A 27370-nucleotide genomic window follows, 5' to 3' on the forward strand; every position below is an offset into this window, starting at 1 on the left:
GTAAAGCTGCATGTAAAACATGTGCATGATATTATACCTCACAATGGCAAAGATGGGCTGTCAAGGCTTCCGATGCAATAGCTTCAGCTGCATCAGCTTTGAAAGAGGCCCAAGTCCTAATGTCTTTAAACTCTGCTGATTGTGAGATACAGCAACTTCCCTTTCTTGATGAGCAGACGGGGTGAGTGGAATGTGACTTGAGACTGAGCCAGAAATCCAGAGAGATTGTGCAAAAAGCAAGGATCAAGTCAATGTCTGAGTCTGGAGTCTGTTGTTTAGCAGCTCACACATCCTATGGAAATGAGGAAGCCCAAGGTCACACAGCAGAGCTGATGTGGAAACTTGGCATGGCCCAAGTCAGAGTTTCTTATGGAACTCATCACAAAACCAGAACCTGTGTGTGCCCAAGGAGACACAAGGCTGAGGAGACCAGGCTAGGGTGAAGCAATGAAGACAGTAAATTATAGTGAAAACCTGAGCATCAAGTTCTAACATTGTTTTAGGGGCAAGTCAGAGTATGATGCTGTGTATCACTGATATGACTCCCCCCAGGATTTCTCAGATCCACTTTGCCAGAAGCAGACTCTCAATGCAGCATCTTTTAAAATATAAAACAGACTCTGATACTCTTCTGCTCAAAGTCCCACAATGACTTACAGTTCTCTCTCATCTGCTTCAAATCTTTTCTTAATTGTTACCTTCTCAGTGAAGTGTGTTTTGAAAACAATATTTAAGACTGCAATCCCCCCCTAGCACCAGGCCATTTAATTGACTCTGCTTGAGAACTTTTCTCTAGGACTTGACACCATCTAACAGGCTGTGTAATTGGCTTACTTATTATTATCGATTACCACTCGCTTGTACCCGCTAAAGGAGAAGAAAAGAACAAACTTCACTGTAACTGTTTGTTCATGAACATTCCAAGGATCTAAAACTTCTAGATGAAACAGATCTATCATAATGACATTATGTGATTGTGTGCAAAGGTCACATGTATGGAAACACCAAGGAGGCAGATGGAGCAAAACCCTTCCCCTATAGCTTGTTCCCAAGACAACCACTGGTCTCTAGTCCCCCTCCTTCTCTTGTCTACTCATGCTCATTCCAATCATCTCACAATTTGCCTATCCATTGTCAACATGCGTTTCAGAGGCCACCTGAAGCAGGCAGTGGACACAAGTTTCAATGACTTCAGTGGTACGTCATAGAACAGGTACTTGCAAATGAATCATTATCTTAACTTTAGCCAAGAAAACAAATGTCATCCTCTTAAACTGCACGCTAGATGGTCGGTTGCTTTCTATTCTGTTTCATACATGGACTCTTTGGGACTCTAGGTCTAGTCTGAAGCCTAAAGCACTGCATGTGGTAAGAGGTAACATGTCATTCCTTGGCCTTTGTAGTTAGATCAATTTTTTATATAATTTTTAAAATTAGGTATTTTCTTCATTTACATTTCAAATGTTATCCCAAAAGTCCCCCAGACCCTCCCCCCACACCAGTCCCCTACCTAGCCACTCCTACTTCTTGGCCCTGGCGTTCCCCTGTACTGAGGCATATAAAGTTTGCAAGACCAATGGGCCTCTCTTCCCAATGATGGCTGACTAGGCCATCTTCTGATACATATGCAGCTAGAGACACGAGCTCCGGGGGAACTGCTTGTGGACGTTGTACATCGTGGTGCGCACTAGGCTCCGCACCACGATGTACAACGTCCACAAGCAGCAATGAAGTACTACCCGGCTATTAAAAAGAATGAATTTATGAAATTCCTAGGCAAATGGATGGACCTGGAGGGCATCATCCTGAGTGAGGTAACCCAATCACAAAAGAACTCACATGATATGTACTCACTGATAAGTGGATATTAGCCCAGAAACTTAGAATACCCAAGATACAAGATACAATTTGCAAAACACATGAAACTNAAGAAGAACNAAGNCCAAAGTGTGGACACTTTGCNCCTTCTTAGAATTGGGAACAAAANACCCATGGAAGGAGTTACAGAGACAAAGTTTGGAGCTGAGATGAAAGGATGGACCATCTAGAGACTGCCATACCCAGGGATCCATCCCATAATCAGCCTCCAAATGCTGACACCATTGCATACACTAGCAAGATTTTGCTGAAAGGACCCTGATATAGATCACTTTTGAGAAACAACTAAACACCATTGAAAGCCAAGTCTAGTTTATAATGTAAACAGTCGAATTGGGTCATACCTGTTTCAATCGGAACTGAAATAACCAGAGAATCAAAACTGTATTCCTGGTTTTAGTCTTGACTGTGTAAGTCTCAGTAGGCTGACAATGTCCAGAACCACATTTCTGTTGTCATTAGAGTAGATATGTGTTTTGAGAGTGTAATGCTTTTGTCTTTTGAGAACTGAAGTAAAAGATCACTTTCTGCTATCATATACATCATGTTCCTTTTTAAGACTCATGAGCCTATGGAAATAGTATAAAGGACTCCAATGTAATGAAACAAAGAGCTACTGTGTAATGTAATCTCTATTCCAGTTAGATGAGATCACCAGTTCATAATGATGAATCCACTCCATGGTCACCATAGCATGATTCACAGAAGTCAAGATATAGACATAATCTGAATGCTCCTCAGTGGATTTAGAAACGAACAGCTGTGATATGTTGTGTTTGTGTGTGTTCAATATTTATCATATTATTCAGACTTTAAAAGCACCCTACCATTTTCTACAATGCAGATAAATATGTAGAACCCTATGTTAAATATAAAAAAAGAGACACAGACAACTATTTTATCATCTTTTTATGTGTAGAACCTAAAGAGACAAAAATTAAATATACGTGTATATTTTTCCTACATACAGGAAAGTAGTAGGGAAAGAAAGGGAGAAGATTTAAATAAAATGATACAAGGTATCAAATACATAGGGTAAACAAATTAAAGGGTCTTGTGTACAACATTAAGATTACAGTTACAATAATTTGTGCTGTATTTAGAGAGTTTTGCTAAATTATATTAAAGAAACTTTTACCACAGACAAAGAAATAGGTAAATATATGAAAGGGTAGCTAACTTGATTTGTTCCACTGTAACAAATATGTGTGTGTGATAATTGTTTGTATATAATATACTTTAGTCTTAAATGTAATATGTGCAGCAACATTTATTTTTTTCTTTTATTGAAAGTAGATTTTCTTTATATAATATATCCTGAATACAGTTTTGCTTCCCTCTTCTGCTCCTAGTTCCTCCCCAACTCTACCCCATCTGGATCCATCCCTTTCTGTCTCTCACTAGAAAACAAGCAGGCTTCTATGGGATGGTAATAAAATAAAGTGAGCTATAATAAGATAAAGCAAACACATTTGGAATAGGACAAAACAAACAGAAGAGCCCAAGAAAAGGAATGAGAAACAGTTATAGATGCAGAGACACACTCAGTCTACAAAAACACAAAACTAAAAGGCATAATATATGTGCAAAGGACCTTTCGTGTGAAAAAAGGGGAAAAATAAAATTAAAAATTAAAATAAGATGTTTTAAAGGCAAAGAAAAATAAGAAAAAGAAAGAAACAAAGAAAGAAAGATCTCTGACAAGACAAATTAGACAAGGAATCTCCAAAGACACCCTTGAGTTCATTTCTGTTGATCATCAACTTCTGGGTATGCAGTCTACCTAGAATAGTTTGTTTCCTCAGCGAGAGTCCCAGGAGGGAAACCTAATTTTCATTGCATGTGGTTAGTCGTTAGGATAACTCTAGGCTATCTCCAATTAGTTAGAGAAGGGGCACATGGCCACTTCTCCTTTCAGCTCTAGGAGCACATCTGGTGCAGACCCATGCTTGCTATGTCAGTCTTTGTGAGCTCATATGTGTGTTGTTTCTGTTGTTGTGTTTGAAAAGCCTTGTTTCCTTGGTGTCTTCAATCCACTTTTCCTTTACACTCTTATTTTCCTCCTCTTTTAGAAGGTTCCCTGAACTCTGAAGAAAAAGCTTTGACAGAAATACTCCATTTATGACTTAGTGTTCCAAGGTCTCTCACTTTCTTAATATTTTCTGGCTTTGGGTCTCTTTGCTGTAGGAGAAAACTTCTTTTGATGATGGCTGACAAAGGCACTGATCTATGAGTATAGCAGAATGTCATCAGGAGTCATTTTGTTACTGTGTTCCTTTAGTAGAGTGCAGTATTTGGCAGACCTAGTCACCTAAGTAGGATGGGGGTTCCATCTCATGGAATGGGCTTCCAGTCAAATCAGATATTGATTGGTTATTTCAACAAAATTAGCTCCCTTTGCACTAGCATATCTTACAAGCAGGACACCTTGTAGATGGAAAAGGTCTGTAGCTGGGTTGGTGATTAAATTTCTCCTTTAGGAACTTGCAGAGTATCTTCCAGCACCATGAACATTGTCTTGCAGGAGTGAAGTATCTAGACAGGCACCAGCTTAACTTCTACAGGTTCATGGCCTGGCAAGAAAGTCCAGTGGGTAAAGCCTTTGCCACACAAGAAAACTGACAGTCTGAGTTCAGATGCCCAGACCCAGGCATAGAGGCAAATGCCCTTAATCCCAGCACTCAAGAGGCACAGGTAGGCATATCTTTGAGAATTTGAGGTCCAGGCCAGCCAAGACCACATTATAATGAGACCTTGCTTATTTGTATATTATTTGGCTTGTTTATGATTTTGTTATTGTTTTAAAATGTGGGCTTTCTAGGAATCTGGTTCAGAATTAGCTCACTAGAACCCATGTAAAAGTTAGACATAGTAGCATAAGCATCTTTAATCACTAAACTTCTGGCTAATACCCAGAAGCTAGCAGGTTAACCAGCCAGGCACATTCAGGTTATATACAACAGGCAAGGTTGTCCCCTGACATCCACACAAACTGTGATGTGTATTCAATGCATGTTCTCTCTTCCCCACACACTCCTTTACTCTCTCTCTCTCTCTCTCTCTCTCTCTCTCTCTCTCTCTCTCTCTCTCTCTCGTGTGTGTGAGTGTGTGTGTGTGTGAGTGTGTGTGTGTAGGAAAGAGAGAGAAAAAAAAACATAGGGACAGAGAGACAGAGACAGTATGAGTCCACAGGCCTCCTGTAGTTAAGTTTCTATAGCAGGTACATTATCTAAATCAGCCTCAAAAACAAGGAATAGAAGAACTGGGAGGATGAGCTGCTCCCAGTCTTCATAAGCAATGATTGCATGATAACAGAAAGCTGCAGTTTGGTGAGAGGAAGAATTATTCTGATTCATTTAATTTCATCTTGAGAGTAGCTCACGTGACTCAGGCTGGCCTCAATGTCACTTACATAGTTGACGGTAGCCTTGAACCTGGACCCTCCTGCCTCTGTTTTCTAAAGTGTGCTACCACACCCAGGATAAACTCCTTGTTTCTTATTCTGAAAGTGTGCTTTTGTTCTCTATTCTCATTCTCCCGCCCAGTCAGACCTCCACTTTGTACACTGAGCTTTCTTAGCATGTTTCAACTTCTAGGCTGTTCACTAAGTACTGTTGCTCTAATTGCTCTGCTCCCAGCCTGCCCATGCTGCCCCCACAGCTCACAGCTCGGCTGTTCAAGGCTCTCTCCTTCCCTGAGACTGGCTGTTGCACACAGCAGCTCCCAGAGCGGCCCTGCTGACACAGTGAAATAAAATCAGAAAGCTGTATTAATTTAAGTGGCTTTCTTCACATTTAGGACTGCTATTACAGTGTTGATGGTTGGTAATAAAAGACCTTTTAGTGTGGGAAATCAAATAATCTTATACAAACACAAATGGGCCCGGACAATGATTATCCTAATGTAATTGGAGAATGAACTCTGATTATGGGTGTCAGTTCTTGCCTTTCTTAAGGTGTTTTAGGGCTAATCTCATGATTGATAGATTGACACTCTTTGTAAAGTGTATTTATCATGAACATGCTGCATTTCTTACATTTTGCATCTCTGTGCCCAACAATTTCTTGAGGTTTAAGTCTGTGTTGACTTTATAGAGGTTTCTAAAATTTTTGTGCAATGAACTATGGTGAAGTTATGACAGCATAAGGGGAGGACTGAGCTGACTATCAGACAAAACTACCCAGTGGCAATGTGGGCTCATCCCTCCCTTACTGTTCCAAGGGGAATGAATGAAACCATATGCAGGAAGGAGCCATTTACGATAAGACTGGAGAGCATCCTATGGGAAGCCACCCTGTTTGCCCTATTTGCCCTATTTGCCAGGGTGATGATATACATGCTGAGGAACACTTTCCCATTTTTCATGGGCATGCTGTTGCCCTAAGCACATGTGGTTAAAAACATATTTGCTGAAACTTTTGCGGTTTCAATCAATATATACTCTGTGTGAATGGCTGGCTATCGGGTATCCAGAGATCTACTAAACTGAAGTAGAGTTCCCTGTCTTAATGACTTTAACTGGATAGTTAATTTAATGGACCTGGCTTTTATAGATGTGCCAATGGAGATTTTATGTGTGCATAATGATAGTACATGACAGACAATCTTCTGCCTAAGAGACAGGTACTACCGTTATGTCCAGTCTTGTCCTCAAGCCAGCATGGCTGCTCTCATTTGTTCCTCCTCTTGGAAAAGCATCTCCTAGAGCCGGATGTCTCACATTCACAGCATGCCCACCCTTCATGGCTGAGCACACAAAGCCTTCTTACCTGGAAAGCTGGATCCAGCTTCATGAGATGCCAACTCTTCTTGCCCTGGCCTTGAACATCATACTTTCCTTCCTTCCACCACAACAACTACCACTGCTTTCCATTCATCTTCACATTCATCACTTTGGCTCCCCAGATTCTGACAGCATCTCACAACAAAGCAATCTATCCATCAGTGGGTCAGCAGGTAGGTAAGTGGCTGAATCTCAGACTGTGGCTCTTGGTATGCTTTACTGGAATGAAGCATTTGTCCTTTCTGGATTCTGCTTGAGGGTTAGGTCATCTGCAGAGGCCCTGTTTCTTTACCTTACATATGCAATATCAGATCATTTCTGCTGAGCTTGATAACTACCCAGAATTTAATCAGGCATGATGATGGGATTGAGCTGCGTGGATAAGTGGGTCTCAGAAGAGACCCAGCTAATCGTATCTCAATGAGCGAGAAGAGACTCATGGAATTGAAAACCAAGACATTTGCTTAGCGTGCTAGTTCAGGAAACATTCTGAAGCTCTTTGGAGCTCTGTGTGGATTTATTTCCTCTTTAGGGCATGAGTTTCCCTAGGTTCTTTTGACACTAGATCACAGCATCTTTTCCTTCTATTTATGTAATTTGAATTTTTGTCCAGTATCTCAACAGCCAATATTGACTACCTCAAGGGCAAATAGTCAAGACTTATAATTCTTTGTATCTCTTAAAATAACATGACCCTGTCTCTCATGGAATAAAAATGCTACCAAGAATCAAATGGGATCTTGACAGTGTAGCACACTTTTCTTAATAACCGGGTGAGTTTCTAATGAGTTTCCCATGGAGGCCAGACTTTTCTCACAGTGGTTAGAAGCACAGATTTTGCAGTGATGGGTTGGAAGCTCATGCATCCTGAGGGATGCTATTTCTAAACTTCTAATTTTGCCATAAGCCACAGGTGCCTTTTCTTTGAGAGATTCCATGGGTCCTGAATCTTTGTGGAGTGAAAGGAAATTTAGTCCTGTTCCGTGGACCACTACTTTGTCAAATGGATTTTGACAAAGTGGGGACATACTTTGAACTGCCTTTCTTGCTTTCCTCTCATTCACTTTTGGCTCAGTCCAAAAGATTTGGCTCAAAGTCAAATTTGTTTTCTGTTCTTTTTTTTTTTTTTTTTTTTTTAAGAGCTTCATATCTACCTACCATTGCCAGTAGATTAGGATTCATGAAAATTTCCTTCCTATAGGTACTTTAAAAAAATTTAAATCCAAAGCTATATTAATGAATATCATTTTGAATAAAAAATGGCCCCATATAACCTAATATGGCAAAGATGATTGAGTTTGTGTATCAGCAGTCTCCATAGTACATTCATATCTTCATCTTGGCTGTTCTTGGGCTAGGACTACAGATGTGTGTGTTGAACCAGGGGGAACTTTGCTGAGGAAAATTTGCCTTCTTCTTTGAAAAAGCAGGTGTCTGGACCTTTATCCTTAAAGCACCTCCGTTTCTTTAGCCCCACCAACTGTCTTCCTATTCTACAGCAGACCAGTGTTAGACAGCTATGTTTGTATTCACTTAGCTAGGACCTCAGCTTACCATGCCGCCACTTCCATTTGAAAAGAATTCCCTTTGACATAATGGAACTTTTTTTATCTTCTAAGGAGTGGACATCAAGCTTAGAATCTCTAAGAATTCACTATATTCCAATTCTCTCCCTCTCTCCCTCTCTCCCTCTCTCCCTCTCTCCCTCTCCTTCCTCTTCCTCTCCCTCTCCCCCTCCCTTCCCCCTCCCTCTCCCCCTTCCCCTCCCTCTCTCTGTGTTCGTGTTTATGCTCTTGTGCACACGTGCACTCGAGTGTGCCTGTGCATGGAGGTCAGAGGACAACTAAGGTGTCACTCTATAGACACCATACACTTGATATAGTGTATACTAAGGTAGTGTATACACTTGATATAGTGTATACTAAGGTAGTGTATACACTTGATATAGTGTATACTAAGGTANTACACTTGATATAGTGTATACTAAGGTAGTGTATACACTTGATATAGTGTATACTAAGGTAGTGTACACTTGATATAGTGTATACTAAGGTAGTGTATACACTTGATATAGTGTATACTAAGGGTAGTGTATACACTACCTTAGTAGGCTAAGCTGTCTAGTCAACAAGCTCGTGATATGCCCCTTTTTTTTTTTTTAACATGAGTTAAGGATAGACCTCAAGTTCTCCTGCTTGTGAGGCAAGCACTTACAGGCTAAGCTATTCCCTCAGCCTATGCATCTGCCATTTATACTAGAGATTAAGACACCCCTTTTAGAGGTAGGATAAAGCAGTCTTCTCCTAAGTTGAGCATCCAAATGGCTGCCTTCTGGAAGGGGAGCATTTTCTCTTCTTTTCTTTCCTGTTATGCTATCCTCTGAGGGCTTGTCTGGCAGTCAGCTGGCAACTGCATTAGCCTTTGGTTGGTATTAATATGAAAGAATGGGAGATCTGTTCAGCTTAGATAAACACACAAATTGCACTGTGGCATCCCTTCTTTATGTTTCAAAAGAGGTTGAGGTGTTTTATTTCTCTAGCACAAAAATAATAAGAAACCAGTGGGATGACTAATCTTTTGGTACCCTTTTTAGCATGGATTTCCCCTACAGTAGACTAGCTGTCTCTCAGAAGGTTAGCACATTGTAGACTGCAGGGGAAGCTTCCTTTTATTTCTGTTTTGTGAGGTTCCTCGGGAGACACTGTAGGTGCACCATCAACTCAGACTAGCAACATTGTTTGACATTAGTGATGACGTCGCATTTACCTTGAAAACCTCCAGGTATCAAACACCTAAAGGGGAAATGTGAGGGGCAATGGCAGCCCGGTTCAAAGAGAGGATCTCCATTAGGAAAAACTCTTTTTTTTTTTTTTTTTCAGGCTGCGCTTAGCTGTTGTAAGGGCAGATTGAACTGAGAAGTTGGCCCTTGGAAGGCAACCCTGTAAGACACAACACAGTGCCAGCTAAGAAGGGGGCGTGCAGTTTCGGGGCAGCCTTCCAATTACTTTCCTGAGGGATCAGCACTAGGCTATTGCCTTTTGAAGATGGAGCTTTGTGAAAGGGCCAGTAAAGAGTGTGAAATATGTCCAATGTATGCAAATCCCCACTATACATATGAGCACATGGATTAGTAATCCATCTGATGGCAGCTTTTTGCCAATCATCTTTTTTTTTTTTTTTTTTTTTTTTTTTTTTTTTTGCCAAATTGAAGACTTGCAGGACATGGGGCAGCTCTGAAAGGGATCTGTGTGCAGCTTTGGCAGTTGCCACCCTATCTATAAGCAGACATTTCTGGAAAGAAAGAAGGAAGAAAGGAGGAAGATGAAGGATGGAAGAGGGAAACGGGATTTAAATTTATAAGCATCTCTCTCTCTCTCTCTCTCTCTCTCTCTCTCTCTCTCTCTCTCTCTGTGTGTGTTTGTGTGTTCTATTCAGGTTTTCACATGTAAAGCCTCAGAAGTACCTGGGGGGTCTATGGGCAAGAAGGCGATAAAATTCATGGCCTTGAGGAAAAAGGGAAGAGGGAGACTGGACATCCATGGGAGACCATGTACTTGGACTTGTCAAGAGGAATTAAATCAATGTTTCCCCCTCCTTAGAACCAGTGAGGAGAAACAATTTGAAAGTTCATTTTTCTTTAAAACCACAGCATACTGTACATGTGTTTGTATCATCTCTGCATGCTTAAATTAGTCTTCTTGTCTTTGAATTTGAGCGGTAATTAACTCAATTATGCTTACTAAACTCCCCCAAGTTATTAATTAAGGATTCTATGAAAGAATTACTGCAGTTTAATATACTTATCTTGCTCTAGAAACAAAACTAATCTTGCTCTAGAAACTTTGGCCTCTTCTGTCCATTCTGCTTCCATGAACACCCCAGATTCACACCCAGGACATGACCTGCTGTGGGCATGTAAAGTGCTGCTGTGACATTCTAACTTCCATTGCAGGATGCTATTTCTATCTTTTTCTTTGTTCACAGGGAACTATGTTTTAACTCCAACTAGCTGTAGGATTTCAGAAGATGGAAAACATGCTTCTTTTCATTTTGCTTTTCCAAAGAGCCTCATATATATTTGCATATAAAAGAAAAATAGTCTTAGTTGTAGAGGTCCCAGAGCTAGGACAGACTACACAGGAAGGACATTGTCAACCCTGCCAGTATTCTACACAGAGCAGGCCGTGCAGTTGCCTTCCTACCTGAACAACAACACAGTCATGTCTTTACCCTCTAACCTTCCTGGCACATGAGTTAGAGAGACTGTGCTCCAGTAAACCTATTTTTTGTCACTGTCAGAATGGCCAGGGCAATGGTTCACATTGTGTATCTGAGGCCAAAGATGCACAAGGACATTTCCTAGCCTAGTCTATTGATATCACATTTACACTGCTAAGGCAGTAGTTCTCAACCTATGGGTCATGATCCCTTTAGGAGTCAGATGTCAGACATCCTGCATATCACATATTTACAGTACAATTCACAACAATAGCAACATTACAGTTATGAAATGCCAACGAAATAATTTTATTTGGGGGAGAGATCACCACAATATGAGGAACTGTATGAAAGGGTAGCAGCATTAGGAAGGTTGAGAACCACTCTTCTAAGGGTTCCTGAATTTGCAGTATTAATGAATTTGTTTACCTACTGTATCCTGTGCTGTGAGATAAGTACCACATGACTGATCAGAAATAGATGCTAGAACGTACTTATCTACAGAGGAATCTTAAGTCTGCCTTGAATCTCAGCCTCTCCTCCTTCCAGGTATTTTCAAAAGAACAGAGACATCCTAAAAGTGGTCACATGGCCTCTGCCCTTATACCAGTCTCATGCTTTCCTTTCGTCTCAGCAGATAAATGCAAGTCTGCAGTACCTCGCTTGGGATATGTGACTTAATGCTTTGATATCAGAGTGTGAAGCCACAGTGATGAGCACGTGGTACCAGATCCATAAGATTCCTCATCTATTGGAGCAGCTGGACATCACTGGAGATCCTCCTATGGGGATCTATGGGGGGATATTTCCATGGTCATTTCTGAGATACCCTACTCTTTGGGGACATCAAATCACACAGATTGTGGAGGATCTGAAGCCATGTGCACATTTTCTTTGCTACTCCAGTAATTAGATTCTGGAACACTCCATGGGAAATCTAGGCTCTGATGCAATTCTTTTTGTGGAGAGGAAAACAGGATTTTGACTTGTTTATTTATTTCCTCAGTCATTTCAGTGGATTTAGCTAAGCTTAATAAAGTTCAAACAACCTGCCCAAAATCATAAATTAGCATTAGTGATTCAAGATTACTGATTTCCTTGGGGCTCTGCCACAATTTACAGCCATCTTCATTTCCTTCTTTGAATTACAGAATCTTAAAAAGGCCTTCACAGTCACCCAGCCTTATTTCCTATTGCAGTGTGGGTCTCCATTAGGCTTGTATCCAACCTCTGCTTAGATCGGAGGCCTCTCAAAGGCACACACGCACATTTGTGCACGCGCGCACACACACACACATAAAATGCAGCTTGCCTTGAGCCTATTTACAGGTGTATTCCTACATATTAATAAGTGAGTCAGCATCATTTTTCCAAAACTATCAGATAAGTGATTCCTGCCAATTGGCACGTGGCCCCTTGTAGACACTGCAACTTATTTTTACACCCCAATAGAAATGGTGCAATGTGATTATCAGTGTTAACTTACCACTTGCATTGTTTGGAATTTTTTCTATTAAAATGGTGTCATAAATATAAATAGGCTGGCCTCTGGTCTCCTTCCTCTTTTCCTGATGGAGCCTTGTTACTTCATAAAGCACAGTCCTCCAGGATTACAGAGCTTCCAGCTTCCACTACAATATTAAGAAGACTTGCTTTTCTCAACCTTACACTTGGTTTCCTGTAACTTCCACCCAAGAGTCTCTGTTTGGTTTTTGGAATAGTAATAAATACATGAAACTCAGTGTTTGCCCCTTGTGGGTAAACATAGAATAATGTGGAGAGCCATTCTAAAGCAGAGATTCTGAGGCTGCACTCCCAAAGATTCTGCTTAGCCGTAGCAAACACGTCCTGAGTGGGTTAGTCACAGCTATGCTGATCACCCAGGCACACTTTAAATTCAGACTGTCCTAAGATGAAAATAAAAATAAAAACAAAACAAAATGTCGGTGAATTACAGGCTTTTTCTTTCAAGGCTCTCCATTCTTTCTTGTCCTTTCCCGTCCTTTCCCGTCCTTTCCTTTCAATTTCAGGTTTCCTAATTAAATGTGTGAACAGAGAAACTGTGCTCTTGATAGATGTTGCCTGTCGTGGATCACAGTCCGTAATGGAAAACATCTTTGGTCTGAGCTTTTTTCTTTTGTCCCCTTTCCGTTGTGCTTGTAAACCTCTACGTAAGTAAGTAAGGTCTAAACATCTTTAATAACAGGAATAAATAAGCAATAGAGGAGCCAGCCTGTCGGCTTGCAGAGGATCTGACCATCAGCTCCCTAAAATAGAAAGCCCTACAGAGGTCGCCTAGCACATCATCCTGTCCTTGGCCACATCCTTTCTGCCCAGAGCATCTTCCATTTGAATCGAGCTGTGGCCTTCTTCTGTCTACCCACAAGGACCACAGTCCTCTCAAATATAGACAGCACAGTGTCCGTTCTACATATACTCAAATGGATCCTGTGACATTGTGTGAGTTGTTTAAAATGTTAGAAAGCTCATGATAAAATTAGGATATAGATATTAAGAGACTAAATTATACTTGTATAGAAAGTTGAAAATGCAGATAGACACACACACATATATGTCTACATTTTCTTATTTTTATTCTAGAAACTAGGTCACAGAAGCACACTATACATTCAAATGTTTAGCCCCTGCTTCTTTTCTAGACAGCACAAGAGGTTATGAACATGTTCCCGTGCAGATGAGTCCTAATACTTTCTACAAGGAAGGCCAACTGTACTTCACCATTGAGTAAATGACAGAAATTGGGATCAAAGTTTCCATCATGGTTACTAAATATTGAGGTGTATTTTTTACTGCCACTAAGAAAACCATCATGTCTTGAATAGTGAGGGCAGAAGTTACTATGAAGTGCAAGGAATAGAACTCTAGGCAGTTAGAAGGCTGATGGCTTTCTGAGCCTGAACCTGGGTTTATTGCAAAGCTCTGCCCTCTCTTTTTCCCTTCTGTAAGTTTGGCGGGAAACAGCTTTGGTGAATCTGTTCCAAGGTTCCACTTCCTGTTTCTTGTCACCATGGAGGAGGGGAACACTTCTTTGTGCTGGGGAAAGTGGAAAACAGGAAGGAACAGACTACACAAGGGACCGGGCCTGACAACACAGAAAATGCTGACATAAATTAATCAAACGAGGCATCTCCCAGGATTGAATTAGTTCCTGATTGATGGCTGCAGCACCATGTCTGCCTGGCCATTTCTTCATTCTCATCCGTTGTTGCCCCTGATTTATGTCAGCGTCTCAGTGCATTGGCTGACTAGAGATCCTTGGAGGATGGATGGAAGAGAAGGGGGCTGCACCAGTGCTGGCCGCCCCCTGGTCCAATCTTCATTCCAACTCTCAGAGTGACGACTCATCTGTCAACTTCATTGTATGCCTCATAAACTCAGTGTTTGCATTTTTAGGCTCTGTCCTATTCCTGTGGGGGCTGAGATGGTAAAACATATGTACATACATACATACAAACATATAGATATGCATACACACATAATACATATACATGCATGCACATATATACATGTAATATACTACATATATAAATACACCCATATGTGTATATTTCTACTGTTTCATAAGTATAATCTCTTAGAAGTTCTTAAACTTTAACCGGATACCAAGCAAGTGAGTTCACTGTTACCTGTGACCTGCAGGGAAGTGTTCCCCAAGACTTAGTTATTGTTTGTTTCTGTGATGAGAGGCATCTCGGGTGATTTGCAAGATGAAATGGTTTGAATATTGGTGGCTTCCTGTCTTGTGAAATTAATTCGCTACTATAACATTTCTTTATAGGAAAAAACGTTGCTGAATCATTTCGCTGCTCATTCTGGATGTCTGAATCCTGGCAGATGCTCATCTGTTTGTTTCTTTTTGAAAGTTCTTGCTATGTGTTATATTCAAGGTCTGGTATTCTTGTGTGTAATTTTATAACAGGAGCCTTAGTCTTCAAGGCTTTTATACTCGATGGGGGAGACAGGTATTAAATATGTTATCAAAGGATTAACCCCATGATCTTAGATGTAGCAATTCTAGTAAGTGATTCAAAGTACAGTCTAACTTTCACAAAAATATGGAAGCAGTTACTAACTTGAAAGAGCATATGCTTGTTTAAGTGTTTTAACTTTAGGTGTTTTTGTGTGCTGTGTTTATGTGTATGTGTGTACCTGTTCGTGCAGAGATTAGGGCTCCAAGTCAGATGTCTGTCATTCCTCAGTGGTATCCATCTTGATTTTTGAGACAGGCTCTCTCATTCCCCTGGAATTTATGAAGTGGGCTATTCTGGCTGGCCACAGAGGCCCAGCAACCTGGCCCACAAGCTCTAGGATTACAATATGTGGCTGCTTTGAAGTTGACATGATCATGAGGATTGAACTCAGGACCTCATTCCCAGCTAAAGTGATTTTTAAGCATAGATTTTGTTGTCTCAATAAGGCTAATGTTACTTGAAAATATGGTGAAATGGAAGAGCAAAGTTCATGAATATTAATATCAGTTCAGAATTCCATAATTTTGGGGGGGGTTGTGGGGGTTTTGTTGTTGTTGTTGTTGTTATCAACATATGGAGCACTTCTGGGGGAAAAGAACAAATTTTAATGTTATTATCTTCAGGACTGTATCTTAGGCTATAATTTCTCTCATCTTTAAATAGCTATTAAAGTTAAATGGAATATACTAAATATGTTTAACACAATTGAGAGCATCTTTTATGGTCTGGTGAATGTGTTGATTTTTTGGTACCTAGCTAGAACTGTCTATGGTATTTAGATCATCAGATACAGAAATCTCCAAATCAGAGCTTACAATATTGAGTTGATGTCTCCTTACTCCAATCTGTCCTTTCACAATTCCACCGAGTACTGATCACTACTTGCCCAGATGCTCAGTTGCCCAGGAAAGTCTCTTAGTAATTCATGCTTTCGTTACTCCCTCCATGGTACTGAGCTCTGTCTCCTTAGAGCCTGTGCCATCTAGTTTCCTGCTTGAAGCACTCCACCTTTCCTGACACCCCTGTTTATTCCTTCAGATCTTATCTAGCAAACAATGTTTAGCCCTCCATGCTTTTCTTCTGAGCATGCCATCATGTCTTGCCTTCTTCACACCATAGCACTGAGCACATTGCATTGTAAATAAGTCCTTGTTTTTGAGTATTGATCTGCTCTTTCCACAACTTGGTCACTCATCTTCATGGTGCTTAGATCTTCCAGCCCCTTTACTAGTTGGGGGAGTAGGGCACTGCCACCATACTTGCTGAATAAATTAATCTTTCTTCAAAGCCCATTCCAGTAGAGGGAAAATTTTAAAATAACTTAAAGTGTACTTCAAATTAAAGAAAGGGACCCTTCCAAAGCAGTTCAAAGCATAGGCATTATGGACTACTTTCATATAAGGGACTTATGCTATGCATTCAAATCAGACACCATGGCTAATTTTTCAGAAGGGGACCAACATTAAATCAATTTCCATGAATTTTCCAGGAGGCAAGTATAAATCAGGTACATTATCATCACTTGTCTCTAGCCTCTGGCCATCTCCTCAACATCATGCCTTCATCCTTTCTGTTCCCGAGGTTGCTCTTACATACTGTGAAAAGAGCAAAGATTCTTCTACTCTCTTGTCCTTTGCAATTTCTTTGACATATTTTGAGGATTTCAGTGCTAAGGATAACTTTGAGTGCCTTGGCCTCTTTTCCTGGGAGACCAGATATTCAGAAGAATTCTCCCATAAAACTTTGGGGAAAGACAAGCAGTCTTAGATCTTGGCAGTGAAATTCTCCCTAGACAATCAAGCATCAGACACAAGAGCAAACAGTCAAGTCTGGGGCTTCCTGTGGGATATTGATCTTTCCTCTCTGCTACAGCATTTCCCTCATCCTCCTGGCATCCAGGGGGAAAATGAAACATGAGATTTGAAAAACTAAAAATACTGAAAGTGACAGGCTATTCTGGCATCATGGATTATGGGAGACTGCCAGTGGAGAGGAGACCAGTGGAGCCTACTCTTCTCCTTCAGGGGTCACTGATTGAACTTTAAGACTCTGGGGCAGAGCTAGGTAAATAATAGGTATTAGTGGTGGCAAGATAAGAGCCCTTTGGAAAAGAGGGCTAGCAGAGCATCGAGAAGGCAATCTGACAGAATAACTGAAGGCAGAGATAATGGCCCATCTGGAAATACCTTCCTCAATTGCTCTTATAGCCACAGAACAGGGAACGCAGACAGGTGGAAAATGCACATTTGGATGACCAACTCATAAATGAAACAATGAGCTATGTGGCTGCCCTGCTCCCTGAAAACCTCATCATCAACTTGGCCTTTATCTGCGAATGGCATCATTTCTGCTTAGGTTTCGGTCATCCAAGCCAGAGCGCCAGCCAGGTCCACAGTCCAGATGGTGACAGGACAGGGCTGGGGAGCTCATGCTCGATGCCTGGGAATTCTTTTTACACTCTGGTTTGCTACCTGGAACAAGCTTTAAATGAAGCACTGGCTTTCAATCAGAAGACCAAGAAGGGATAATACTTGCAAGACATAACTGTTTCTCACAGTGCTTTCCTGTCTAAACAGTGATCGTGGTTTTCCATCTTAGCAAATGAGTACCTATATGAATTCTTCCCAGCACTTTACCTCCTTTAAAAGGGCATTATCCTGAGTGAGGTAACCCAATCACAAAAGAACTCACATGATATGTACTCACTGATAAGTGGAAATTAGCCCACAAACTTAGAATACCCAAGATACAAGATACAATTTGCAAAACACATGAAACTCAAGAAGAACGAAGACCAAAGTGTGGACACTTTGCCCCTTCTTAGAATTGGGAACAAAACACCCATGGAAGGAGTTACAGAGACAAAGTTTGGAGCTGAGATGAAAGGATGGACCATATAGAGACTGCCATATCCAGGGATCCATCCCATAATCAGCCTCCAAACGCTGACACCACTGCATACACTAGCAAGATTTTGCTGAAAGGACCCTGATATAGCTGTTTCTTATGAGGCTAAGCCGGGGCCTAGCAAACACAGAAGTGGATGCTCACAGTCAGCTATTGGGTGGATCACAGGGCCCCCAATGGAGGAGCTAGAGAAAGTACCCAAGGAGCTAAAGGGATGTGCAACTCTATTGTTGGAACAACAATATGAACTAACCAGTACCCCGGAGCTCGTGTCTCTAGCTGCGTATGTATCAGAAGATGGCCTAGTCGGCCATCATTGGAAAGAGAGGCCCATTGGTCTTGCAAACTTTATCTGCCTCAGTACAAGGGAATGCCAGGGCCAAGAAGTGGAGTGGGTGGGTAGGGGAGTGGGGGGGGGGGTAATGGGAGACTTTTGGGATAGCATTGGAAATGCAAATGAAGAAAATACCTAATAAATAAAAAAAAATTGTGTATCAACTCCAGGTGTTCATTATTTCTACTCTTAGAAACCTTTGACTACTTACAGTGATAGTCCACAACCTCACTACCTACAACCAACCTATGGGGAGCCCATGTTTGCCGTTTTAGTCCTTAGATATGTAATTCTGGATTGCATGTTCTATCTCACTGATCAGATAGCCTACTCTCCACCCACACACTTCCCACTGGCCTTTCCTGATTTGCAAGCTCATCACCCAGGCAGGTTACCTAAAAATTCACAATGTCCCCTGACCTATGTTTTGTACTCTCACCTGAGCACCTCTACCCATATTTAGTGTACCCCAGTCTAACTGCATACATGCCGGAGTGAATCACTTCTGTTTGAGAGCTGTGGCTCCCCCCTCTGGTTCTCTTTTGGTCACTGAGACCTGTGGGAGACAGATTTCACCAGCTCCTTTCCATACCACTATCTCATATCCTCTGCTTCTATCTCTGCTTTCTCTGGAGTAATCTTTAAATCTGACTGTGTACACTACATGTGGATATTTACTGTATATGTACATATACTATGCATGTAAATATATTCTGTATCTGAATATGAATTGTTACAGGTTACATTACATGTGTCCATTTGATTTGTAATTTGCCTATTTGATACAAGAACTATATATCTGATAGACATTTTAAACTTAATATGTTAGGGGCTATGGGTGCAGTATTGTTGTAGAACACTTTCATGTCTAAGTGTGAGGCTCTGAAGCCAATCTCAACACTAGAAATAAACAACAACAAAATCCACAAACATACCCACACATTAATGTTCAAACTGAACATTTGATCTTGGATACCATGCCAACTACCTCTTCACACAGTCTTCTGCAACTTCTGGAGGTGACATCGGTGAATTGTTCAACATCTAGCTTTGATCTCTGTGTTTCTAGTACCCACTCATGTGCAATCCTCTTGGTTCTTTCTCTAAATACACTATGAGTCCATGTTCTCCTTTATCTCCATTGCCACAGTCTGAATCCAACTTCAATGTGACCAGAAGTATAATACGTAGCTTTGTTCAGCATCTGCTTTTCCAGTTTGCATTCTGCAGCTTCTAAAAGATCTGTCCTATATGGCATGCCAGCATGCCATTCTCCATGCTAATCCTAGCTAGCTGAAGCCTTCTATCACATTTTGAATGAAGTCATAGCATTCATAGTGACCTCCAATTTCCTTGTTTCTCAGGATCATCTTCTATTTCAATCTTCTTTCTCACCTCCAGCTATCCTCCTCCTCCTCCTCTTCCTCCTCCTCCTCCTTCTTCTTCTTCTCCAGAATAATCCACAGGCACTTAATCTAAGGCTGGTTTGCTCATTTTGCCTGGACCATCTAGTCTTCAGACCCATGCATCTGGGACTTTATTGTCCCTTATCTGAAAGCCTCCTCTTACTAAGTCTGGCTGAACAATTTGAATCAACATTACCCTTTACTTATCTTCCCCACCCCCATACACACATTTTACTTTCTTTATACAATATATTGCCTTTTTGAAGGACCTTATTTGGTTGCCTGAGAATTATGTAACTCTCCCTAACTGCTATGTAGATTCTTAGAGAACCTACATTTACCAGCTTTGTTAACCTCAGTTCTATTGTAGGTACTCAAACACATTTTTCCTTTTACTTAATTAACTGATTAATCAGCCACTACAGTCTTCATCTCCTTAACTCTTGCTAGCCTGCCTTCACTTGTCAGTAATTGCATTCTCTGTGTATAGAGCTCTTTGGTCAGCTGCTTTTATAATCACCAGATTATAAGGAGCAAGTTCTCAGTGCTGTTTGCCCACAGTTTAGTCCTTACAGTGAGCATATTTGGCATTTCCTCACGTCAAATGAAGACCCAACAGAGGGATGCCAACCCCATTGGTCACATTTATTCAGCCACTCACCAGAATCTTACCTCTGCATCTGGAGTTCACATACTCAACAACTACTCAACAACCCCGCTGTGCCTCACAGAACAGTTTAGTCCTCACTCTTTCTGGGGCAAGCCACCTAGCCTCAGCCTTCCCTTCACCAGTATCAGACCCCTTCCAGAGGAAGGATCTTAGGTACCCAGAATTTCCTGCCCACTTCCAGTCATGTGAGAAGGTTGTTTCCACCCTTTCTCGGGCTATTAAATAAGATGAAAACTGCCCAGGAAACCTTCATTTCTGCATTGCAGATAAAGAGCAAGTCTTTTTAAGTGTGTCCCATGCATTCAACTAAGGCTCAGGTAGATGTGGTTGTTCTGTGTTTGTATTTGACGGAACTGATAAACTTAACAGCCCTCCTCCCTTGCTTGGTTTCTGATCTTTCTCTGAACTGGAATCAAACTGGTTATCTGTTAAAACAGGCTATGTACATTGAGTGTAAGAGAAAACTTAATATGTACCTAGCATACACACACACACACACACACACACACACACATTCACACACATATAAACTATGCTATATTGTTAGTTGTCACTTGGTCTTAAGACTAAGTGGAAGGATTCATAGTTTAGATTCCTTGTGTGGCTTTGGAGAGAAATCCATTTTCTACAGTGTTTTTTTACTTCTCAGTCTTTGGAACTTTACATTCGAGTGTTCATTAATCTTCATATCCTGCCAACAAAATAGTATTACTTACTTTTCATTTGTGGGTGACAATATTTCTTTGAATATTTGTTGTTTTCCAAATTTCAAATTAAGTTACAGCATCCTTCCCTTCAAATTGGTTATCTCACTCTTCTAACATACCCCCAAGATTAGTCTCAGATCTTTTCTTTAAAGTGAATTTTAACTTTATATTTTACAAGAATCATTCTCAGACTCTACTGGGAGCAGCCAGCACTTCCTCTGTGAGTCACACTGTACCTCCAACTCACCTAGACTCTCTGCAGAAGCATTTTTGCCTTCATGTTTGTGGAAAATAAAAATTGAATTTTTCAAATTCTATTTCTCAATTACCAGTAAGTTGAAAACCTATTAGAAATGTGTCTGGCCATCCATACAAGAGATTTTAGTAGCAAAGTGTGAGAGGATAGCAGCAGAACCTCCACACAGAGTGAAAAACTGTGCCATTTTGGGATTGAAAACTGGCAGAGACCAGAGGCAAAAAGTCTCTTGGTTTGTTCCTTTCATTTGTGCTTGCCATTTATTTCTGCGTGAGTTATGAAAGTGACTCAGATTGGGATTGCCTGCTCAGCATCCTTAGTTTCTTTTGTGCTAGGACAGTAGACCCTGAAAGAGTGCAAAGGAGACTTGATCTCATACAGCGTAGCTGTGTGATATCACACAGTGTAGCTGTGTGACTTGGGGAAAGTTGGTTGATTTCTCAGTGCCCAGTTGATTTATAATGATAGAATCATAAATTTGCTTCCCTCCAGATAATAAGGAGATGGACTGCTGTGTATAAAGGAGTTTTGCCAATTCCTAGGACACAAGAATGAAGATGACCACACCACACTGTGTGTGAATGGTCCGATCCCTGTTTGCAGGATCAGTCTGTATTCATGAAGGCTCCGTTGGTTATTGAACATCTCCTGAATGCTGGTTTCATTGACTCTCATGTAAGACAGCATGGGCCAAAGCTTGCTATCAAGTGATTCATCACAGATTTCCTAAGTTGTACCATATTTTATATTTCCTTAGATTGCATAAGACCTCTGTCACCTTTGTTCTTTAGACTTTTCCCTGTCCTTTGTTCTCAGGACACCAATTTTAGTCTCTCAATGTCACTTGCTGCCTACCTCTCAACACCAGTTCTTTTAACATTGAGCCCCATGAAAACCTGAGGACTGGCTCTTTCATGCCCACCTTCCAGACAAACAGGACACGGGGTGTAATCATATCACCTACTCTCCTGTCTGCGGCCATTTGTTTCCATTCCATACACTTGAGCTTTGAAGACCTTTTTGCTAGCAGGTCTTTTTATTCCAACCACAAACCCCCTCATTCTGGCACAAAGGATATCCTCCAAACACTTCCCCAGTGCCGCTGCTCCTGTTGTGCATCATGGACTGTAAAAAATGACCTAGAACATTCTCTTCAACAGCCAACTGCCACCCAGCAACGTTCTCCATCATTCTTCCTTGAATGGCCTACATCACTTCTCACTTCGTTTCATGGGAGTTGCTTGCTGTGTCCTCTTGTTTCCTTATGTTCTCTTAAAAATGTAATCGAAGTAAGAGAACTTATTACCCTAAGGGGAGAATTATCTGCAAGTCCCTTGAGAGGAGGAGCAAGAACAAAATGAATGAGCAATTAGAAAAACAGGATGAGAAGAAATTAAATAAAGATTTCTGGTTCAATCACCATGTGAGTGGGGAAGATAATCTCCCTCCTCCAAGAAAGAGAAGTCAACAAAAAGGTGAAAGGGTAGGTGGTAGGCACTGATTACTGGAAGAGCAGCCTTGGAGTAGTGACCCATTCCAGAGTAGGCTATGCTGAACCATAGATTTGGGAGCCTTTGGCTGTGGCCAAGTGCTGACAACATGCAATCACCCTGGAGGTGCTTCGTAAAGAGATGCATGGGGTCTTGAAGGCAAAACAGGGAAACCCTAATGTTAAGCTACAATTTCTTTAAGAAAGAGAAAACATATAAGCATCAACATTTATAGCTGAAGAAAATGGGATTGAAAAATATTGCAAACAAAATCTCTCTGACTCATCATAAGCCTGTGGAGAGGGCCTTTGACAAGATAGACTGTGGTCAGAATGTTTGGCCCCGAATTAGAAGGCAGCTAGCTTTCAGATCTGTTTGGAATTGGGCAGAGTTAGACAAGAAAATGGGATTGTGTTTATTGATAATTCTTAACAAGCATCTAGTGGTTTGCATACATTATTTATTTTGCATTTTTCAGCAACTCTGAAATTTGGACTATATTATCGTATTATTAATGATGAGGGATCCAAACAAAGAAGTGATAAGATAATGATGCAAGCAGCCAGTGGGCACTGCTAGCACCAGAGTGGGCCCTTCAGGCCTGGTACCTAACCCTGCATCTTTTGTCCACTGAGGAAACATCTTTCTCAGGTCGTCATCTAGATCATCTTATGGATGTTTAACCTCTGTCTGTCTTTCTGTCTGTCTGTTTGTCCCTCTGTCTGTCTATCTCTCTGTGTATTTGTGTGTGTGTTTGTGAATGTGTGTATGTGCATGTGCACTCACACACACATGCACTTGCATGGATGCACACATGTGCGTGTAAAGTATGGAGATGAGAGAACAAACTTAGGCATCATTCTTTTGGCACTGATGATCTAGAACCTGACAAGTAGGCTGAACTGGCTAGCTAGGGAGTCCCAGATATCTACCTGTTTCTGCTTGTCCAGCAATGAGATTCTAAGTCCATGCTACTTAGCCCAGCTAGTTAACACATATTAAGGCTCTAACTCAGGTCTTCAGGCTTGTAAAGCAAATCAGTTGAACTATCTCCCAGCCCCCTATTCTAACCCATTTTAGCCCCATTTTCTTTCACTGCTATATCTAGTTACAAATAGGTACAGCCAAACACTGGAGAAAAGTGCAAGCCTATTTGCCTTTAATCACACACTTCTCTTCTAGATAATATGCAAAAGACGCAGGGGTAGTGATTCAAAACAATGCCAGCACTCACAGAGCTGACTCGCAGAGCAGTGTTAACACTCCCACAAAGAGCACGGGGCTGATAATTGCAAAGGACTTTATTCTGTTTCACATCTGAATTACCCTGAGCTTACTGTCCCAATTGTGCCTGAGTTGGTCAGGTCAGGTTCCAATTCTCCACGCTGTCTTGGTCAAGGGGGAAGTTTTGCTGATGTGCAGGACTCAGCTGAGAGTCAGGAAGCCCATGTATCCCCTACCCCTCTCCACACAACTGTGTGTTCTCACCATTCTGGCTATTCTCAATAAATCTCCTGCTGTCTCCATGGCTACTCACAGCCAAGACAACTGATCCCTCTGTGTTTCCATGACCTGTGCCAATGTTGCAGCATTAAAAGCTTCTTTTATGTAGAACTGTGTTAAAAGGACAGCTCCGAGGACTGGGGAAATGGTTCAGTGGGTAAGAGTGCTTGCTCTTCAAACATAAGACCCTGGGTTCAAATCCCTAGCACCCAGGTAAAAAGCCAGAAAGAATTCTCCACACACTCGAATACTAGCACTAAGGAGGAGCAGATACAGAAGGACTGATGGGGTTTGCTGACTTCTAGCTAAGCTTTCAGCTTAGTTAGAGTTGCTGACTCAAAAACATAAAGCTGAGAATGGTTCAGTGGAACACTCAAGGTCCCGCTTTGGCCTCCAGATGTACGCACAGGCATACACGCACATTCACACATGTGCATATTCCATACACACAAACACCCACACAGTACATTAATATACTATAAACAAACACATAAACCGTGAAAATAAACAATAATATATTCTGCATTTAAATTCTTGGCTTTGAATCCTATCTCTGTTATCATTTGTTATGTGAGCCAGGGCAGGTAATTTAATCTCTGTATACCAATCCCATCATTCAAATTAACTGAATAAGCTATTGGGGCTACTCTGTGGATTAAAAAAGTTTAGGCAGGGAACATAAGAACTCAAGAACCTTATGTGGGGGTGTTTATTATTGTGGTATATCATAATATTTAAATGTGTCCTTTTCTGTTTAATTTTGAGGGCCTTATAGGTATTGGCCATTTCTTATTATTCTATAGTTTTCTTGTCCCAGCACTATCTGTCACAGAGCAAAGGCGTTATTACTGCTTGGGTGAAAGAAGAGAGAGACTTTTATCCTCATGTGATTGAGGCACCATCAGACAATTAATGAATCCACTCACTGGGAGTGGATGCAAAACTTGCACACAGTCGCCCACACAGCATGCTTCTTTCAAGATGAAAGTCATTGTCTTCATCATTTAGGTTTACCCATGAAAAATGGAGATAGATCCACTGAGATGTGCCACAGTTGAGGTGCATTTTGGGATTTGGGGCTCTAGACACCCATGTAGTTTGAAGTCATCAAAGAAGCATCCTGAAGAAAATCAGGGTGTAACCTTAGAGGAAATATCAGGACCAGAAAGCATGTGGTAGGGCACCTCCTACAAAACTGTCTGGTGCCTGCTGTCCTTGGTGCTGTAATTAAACAAGAGACTCACAGAGCAAGAAACTGGGGATACCACCTTCAAAGCCTAGCTGCCTAATCAGGAGAAAGCTGGCTTCATCTTGAAAGCGGGAAGTAGTACAGCTCCATGATCAAGCACAGAATGAAGGAGGTCTCCTCACCAGAGGTGAGCAGTGGTGCCAGACAGTATTGCAGAGAACCATACTTCTGGTCAAGAAGGCTCTTACCAGCTTCCTGCCTCTGCATCAGGAACTGGGACATCCGGGTGATGAATAGGGGCATTCTACGAGTCCATCATACCATGGCCTTGTGGTTTGAACAAGCATGAGGCCCCAGAGTCCCTGTTCATAGCTTCAATGACACATGCAGACACAGGAAGCCCTTAGTCTCTTGAGCAGCTGGAGAGACCACAGGCTTCTGGAGCCACAGGCCCTGCAAAGCTCGGTGCAGAGAGAGAGAGAGAGAGAGCTCAGTCCATGCTCTGTGCATGCAGATTGCTGGAGCATGGCTCAGCTAACTTGGAGAGTGTTCTGGCTGTGCCCAAATTACAAATATATTTTGTCTGAGTATGTTCCCCCCTAATTTTTAAATGTATATGTATTTCAAGGGAAATTAAATCCATGGGTTTCTGCTTCATTTACTCTTAAATCATTAAAATGCTGTTTAAGAACATTAGGCATTCAAGGAGCTTTTCTAGACATTCTAATAAGCACTCAGAAGACTCCTTTCTCCCATTATAACAGTTGTATCAGGAGCCGATGGACTCGGAGTTCCAAAGGATGCTCCTCTGGCTTAGAATTCTCAGTGTGTCTATAAACCAAAAAGGTCTAACCCTGATGAAATGCAGATTCCCTCCTATGCAGGTGAGAATTCACTCTCTTTTTTCTTACATTGTATGTAGCATGGGGTCTTAGTGAAAAAAATAATTGCAGGGTAGTCTTGATGAAATAACCTGGCACAAGATAGCAATTAGTTCTTCAGATGTGGACCAGCTTCAGGTTAGAGAACCCGCCTTGTTCCTCTAGCAACACATGGAAGGTAGTACTCTGCTGTCTATCTCTCCAACAAAGCGCCCAAGACGACCAAGTCCTGAAGAGAAAGTGGTTATTCTTGTCTCATGGTGCCTATAGCAGTCTCTGACCAGCTGACCCTGTTGCTTTGGAGCCTGTGACATCATGACAGGTACCTGTGAAAGAAAGTAAATTCTGTTTACCACACTTTCAGAAAGCAAGAGTCAGAGTGTGAAGAAGGAGTTTGGGATCACAGTCCTTTTTAAGAGAACAGAAGAGAGCAGGGCTCCAGGTTCCTACCCTTTTTACTATACCTCAGCTCTGAGTTGAGCACCTCAGAACCACCTCCCAGGAGCATGGTCCTTGAGATCAAACCGTTAACACATTAATACATGGCCAAGGCAGGAAGTTTTAGCTTTATGAAACACTTTGTTTCCCATATGCCTCTTCCTCTCCTAGGTCTCAAGAAAGGACACACGGTTCTGTCATTCTGACTGTCCAGCTCACCCCCTATCTAATGGCCTTGGATATTTTCCTAGACTAAAGGAGAACAGCTGGCTTTTTACTGTCCCCAGAACTTCACCATATAATCCATTCAATAATTGTTCACTCACTTGAGAAAAATGTGTTGAGTTTTGGGTTTCAGGCATTATGTTAGTACACTAATACTGCTGGCTAGCCAGAACCATTTCTATCTCATGGGGATGGGGGATGGGCTTAGAAAATGATGCTTAGAGGTTTCCTTGCTCCCACAATACCCATCTCCATGTCACTGGCTCTCTAAGAAAACTCTAGCTGAAAGGTCACCTGGTGGCATTGTGCTATAACTGCTATAATTTGGATAACTTTTGGATAACTTTAGTGCCACTTGGCATGAGTCACTAAATAGAGGGACAAGTTACCCCTGTGATTGGTGGCTTCCAAGCCTCCCTTTAGGAAAACTGGTAGGATGGCTACTGGGTTTGAAGTAGAAAGGCTGAGAGCAAGACAGTGACCATTTGTTCAT

General features: G+C 41.4%; 1 protein-coding gene across 2 annotated transcripts in view; it reads left to right on the forward strand.

Annotated features, from left to right (window-relative positions):
• The window catches only part of Opcml (opioid binding protein/cell adhesion molecule like), a 1139977-nt gene that overhangs the window by 349453 nt on the left and 763154 nt on the right, over positions 1-27370 (forward strand). The window contains exon 1 of one of the 2 annotated variants that reach the window (XM_029482075.1): positions 26146-26217. The exons of the other annotated variant lie outside the window; for it this stretch is intronic. Within the exon in view, the coding sequence (XP_029337935.1) occupies positions 26196-26217 (22 nt within the window). The 5' untranslated portion in view covers positions 26146-26195. Of the gene's footprint in view, positions 1-26145; positions 26218-27370 lie in introns of those variants that run through there. 2 annotated transcript variants of the gene reach the window in all.

The sequence above is a fragment of the Mus caroli genome, chromosome 9 (genome assembly GCF_900094665.2).
Source record: "Mus caroli chromosome 9, CAROLI_EIJ_v1.1, whole genome shotgun sequence".
Lineage (NCBI taxonomy): Eukaryota > Metazoa > Chordata > Mammalia > Rodentia > Muridae > Mus > Mus caroli.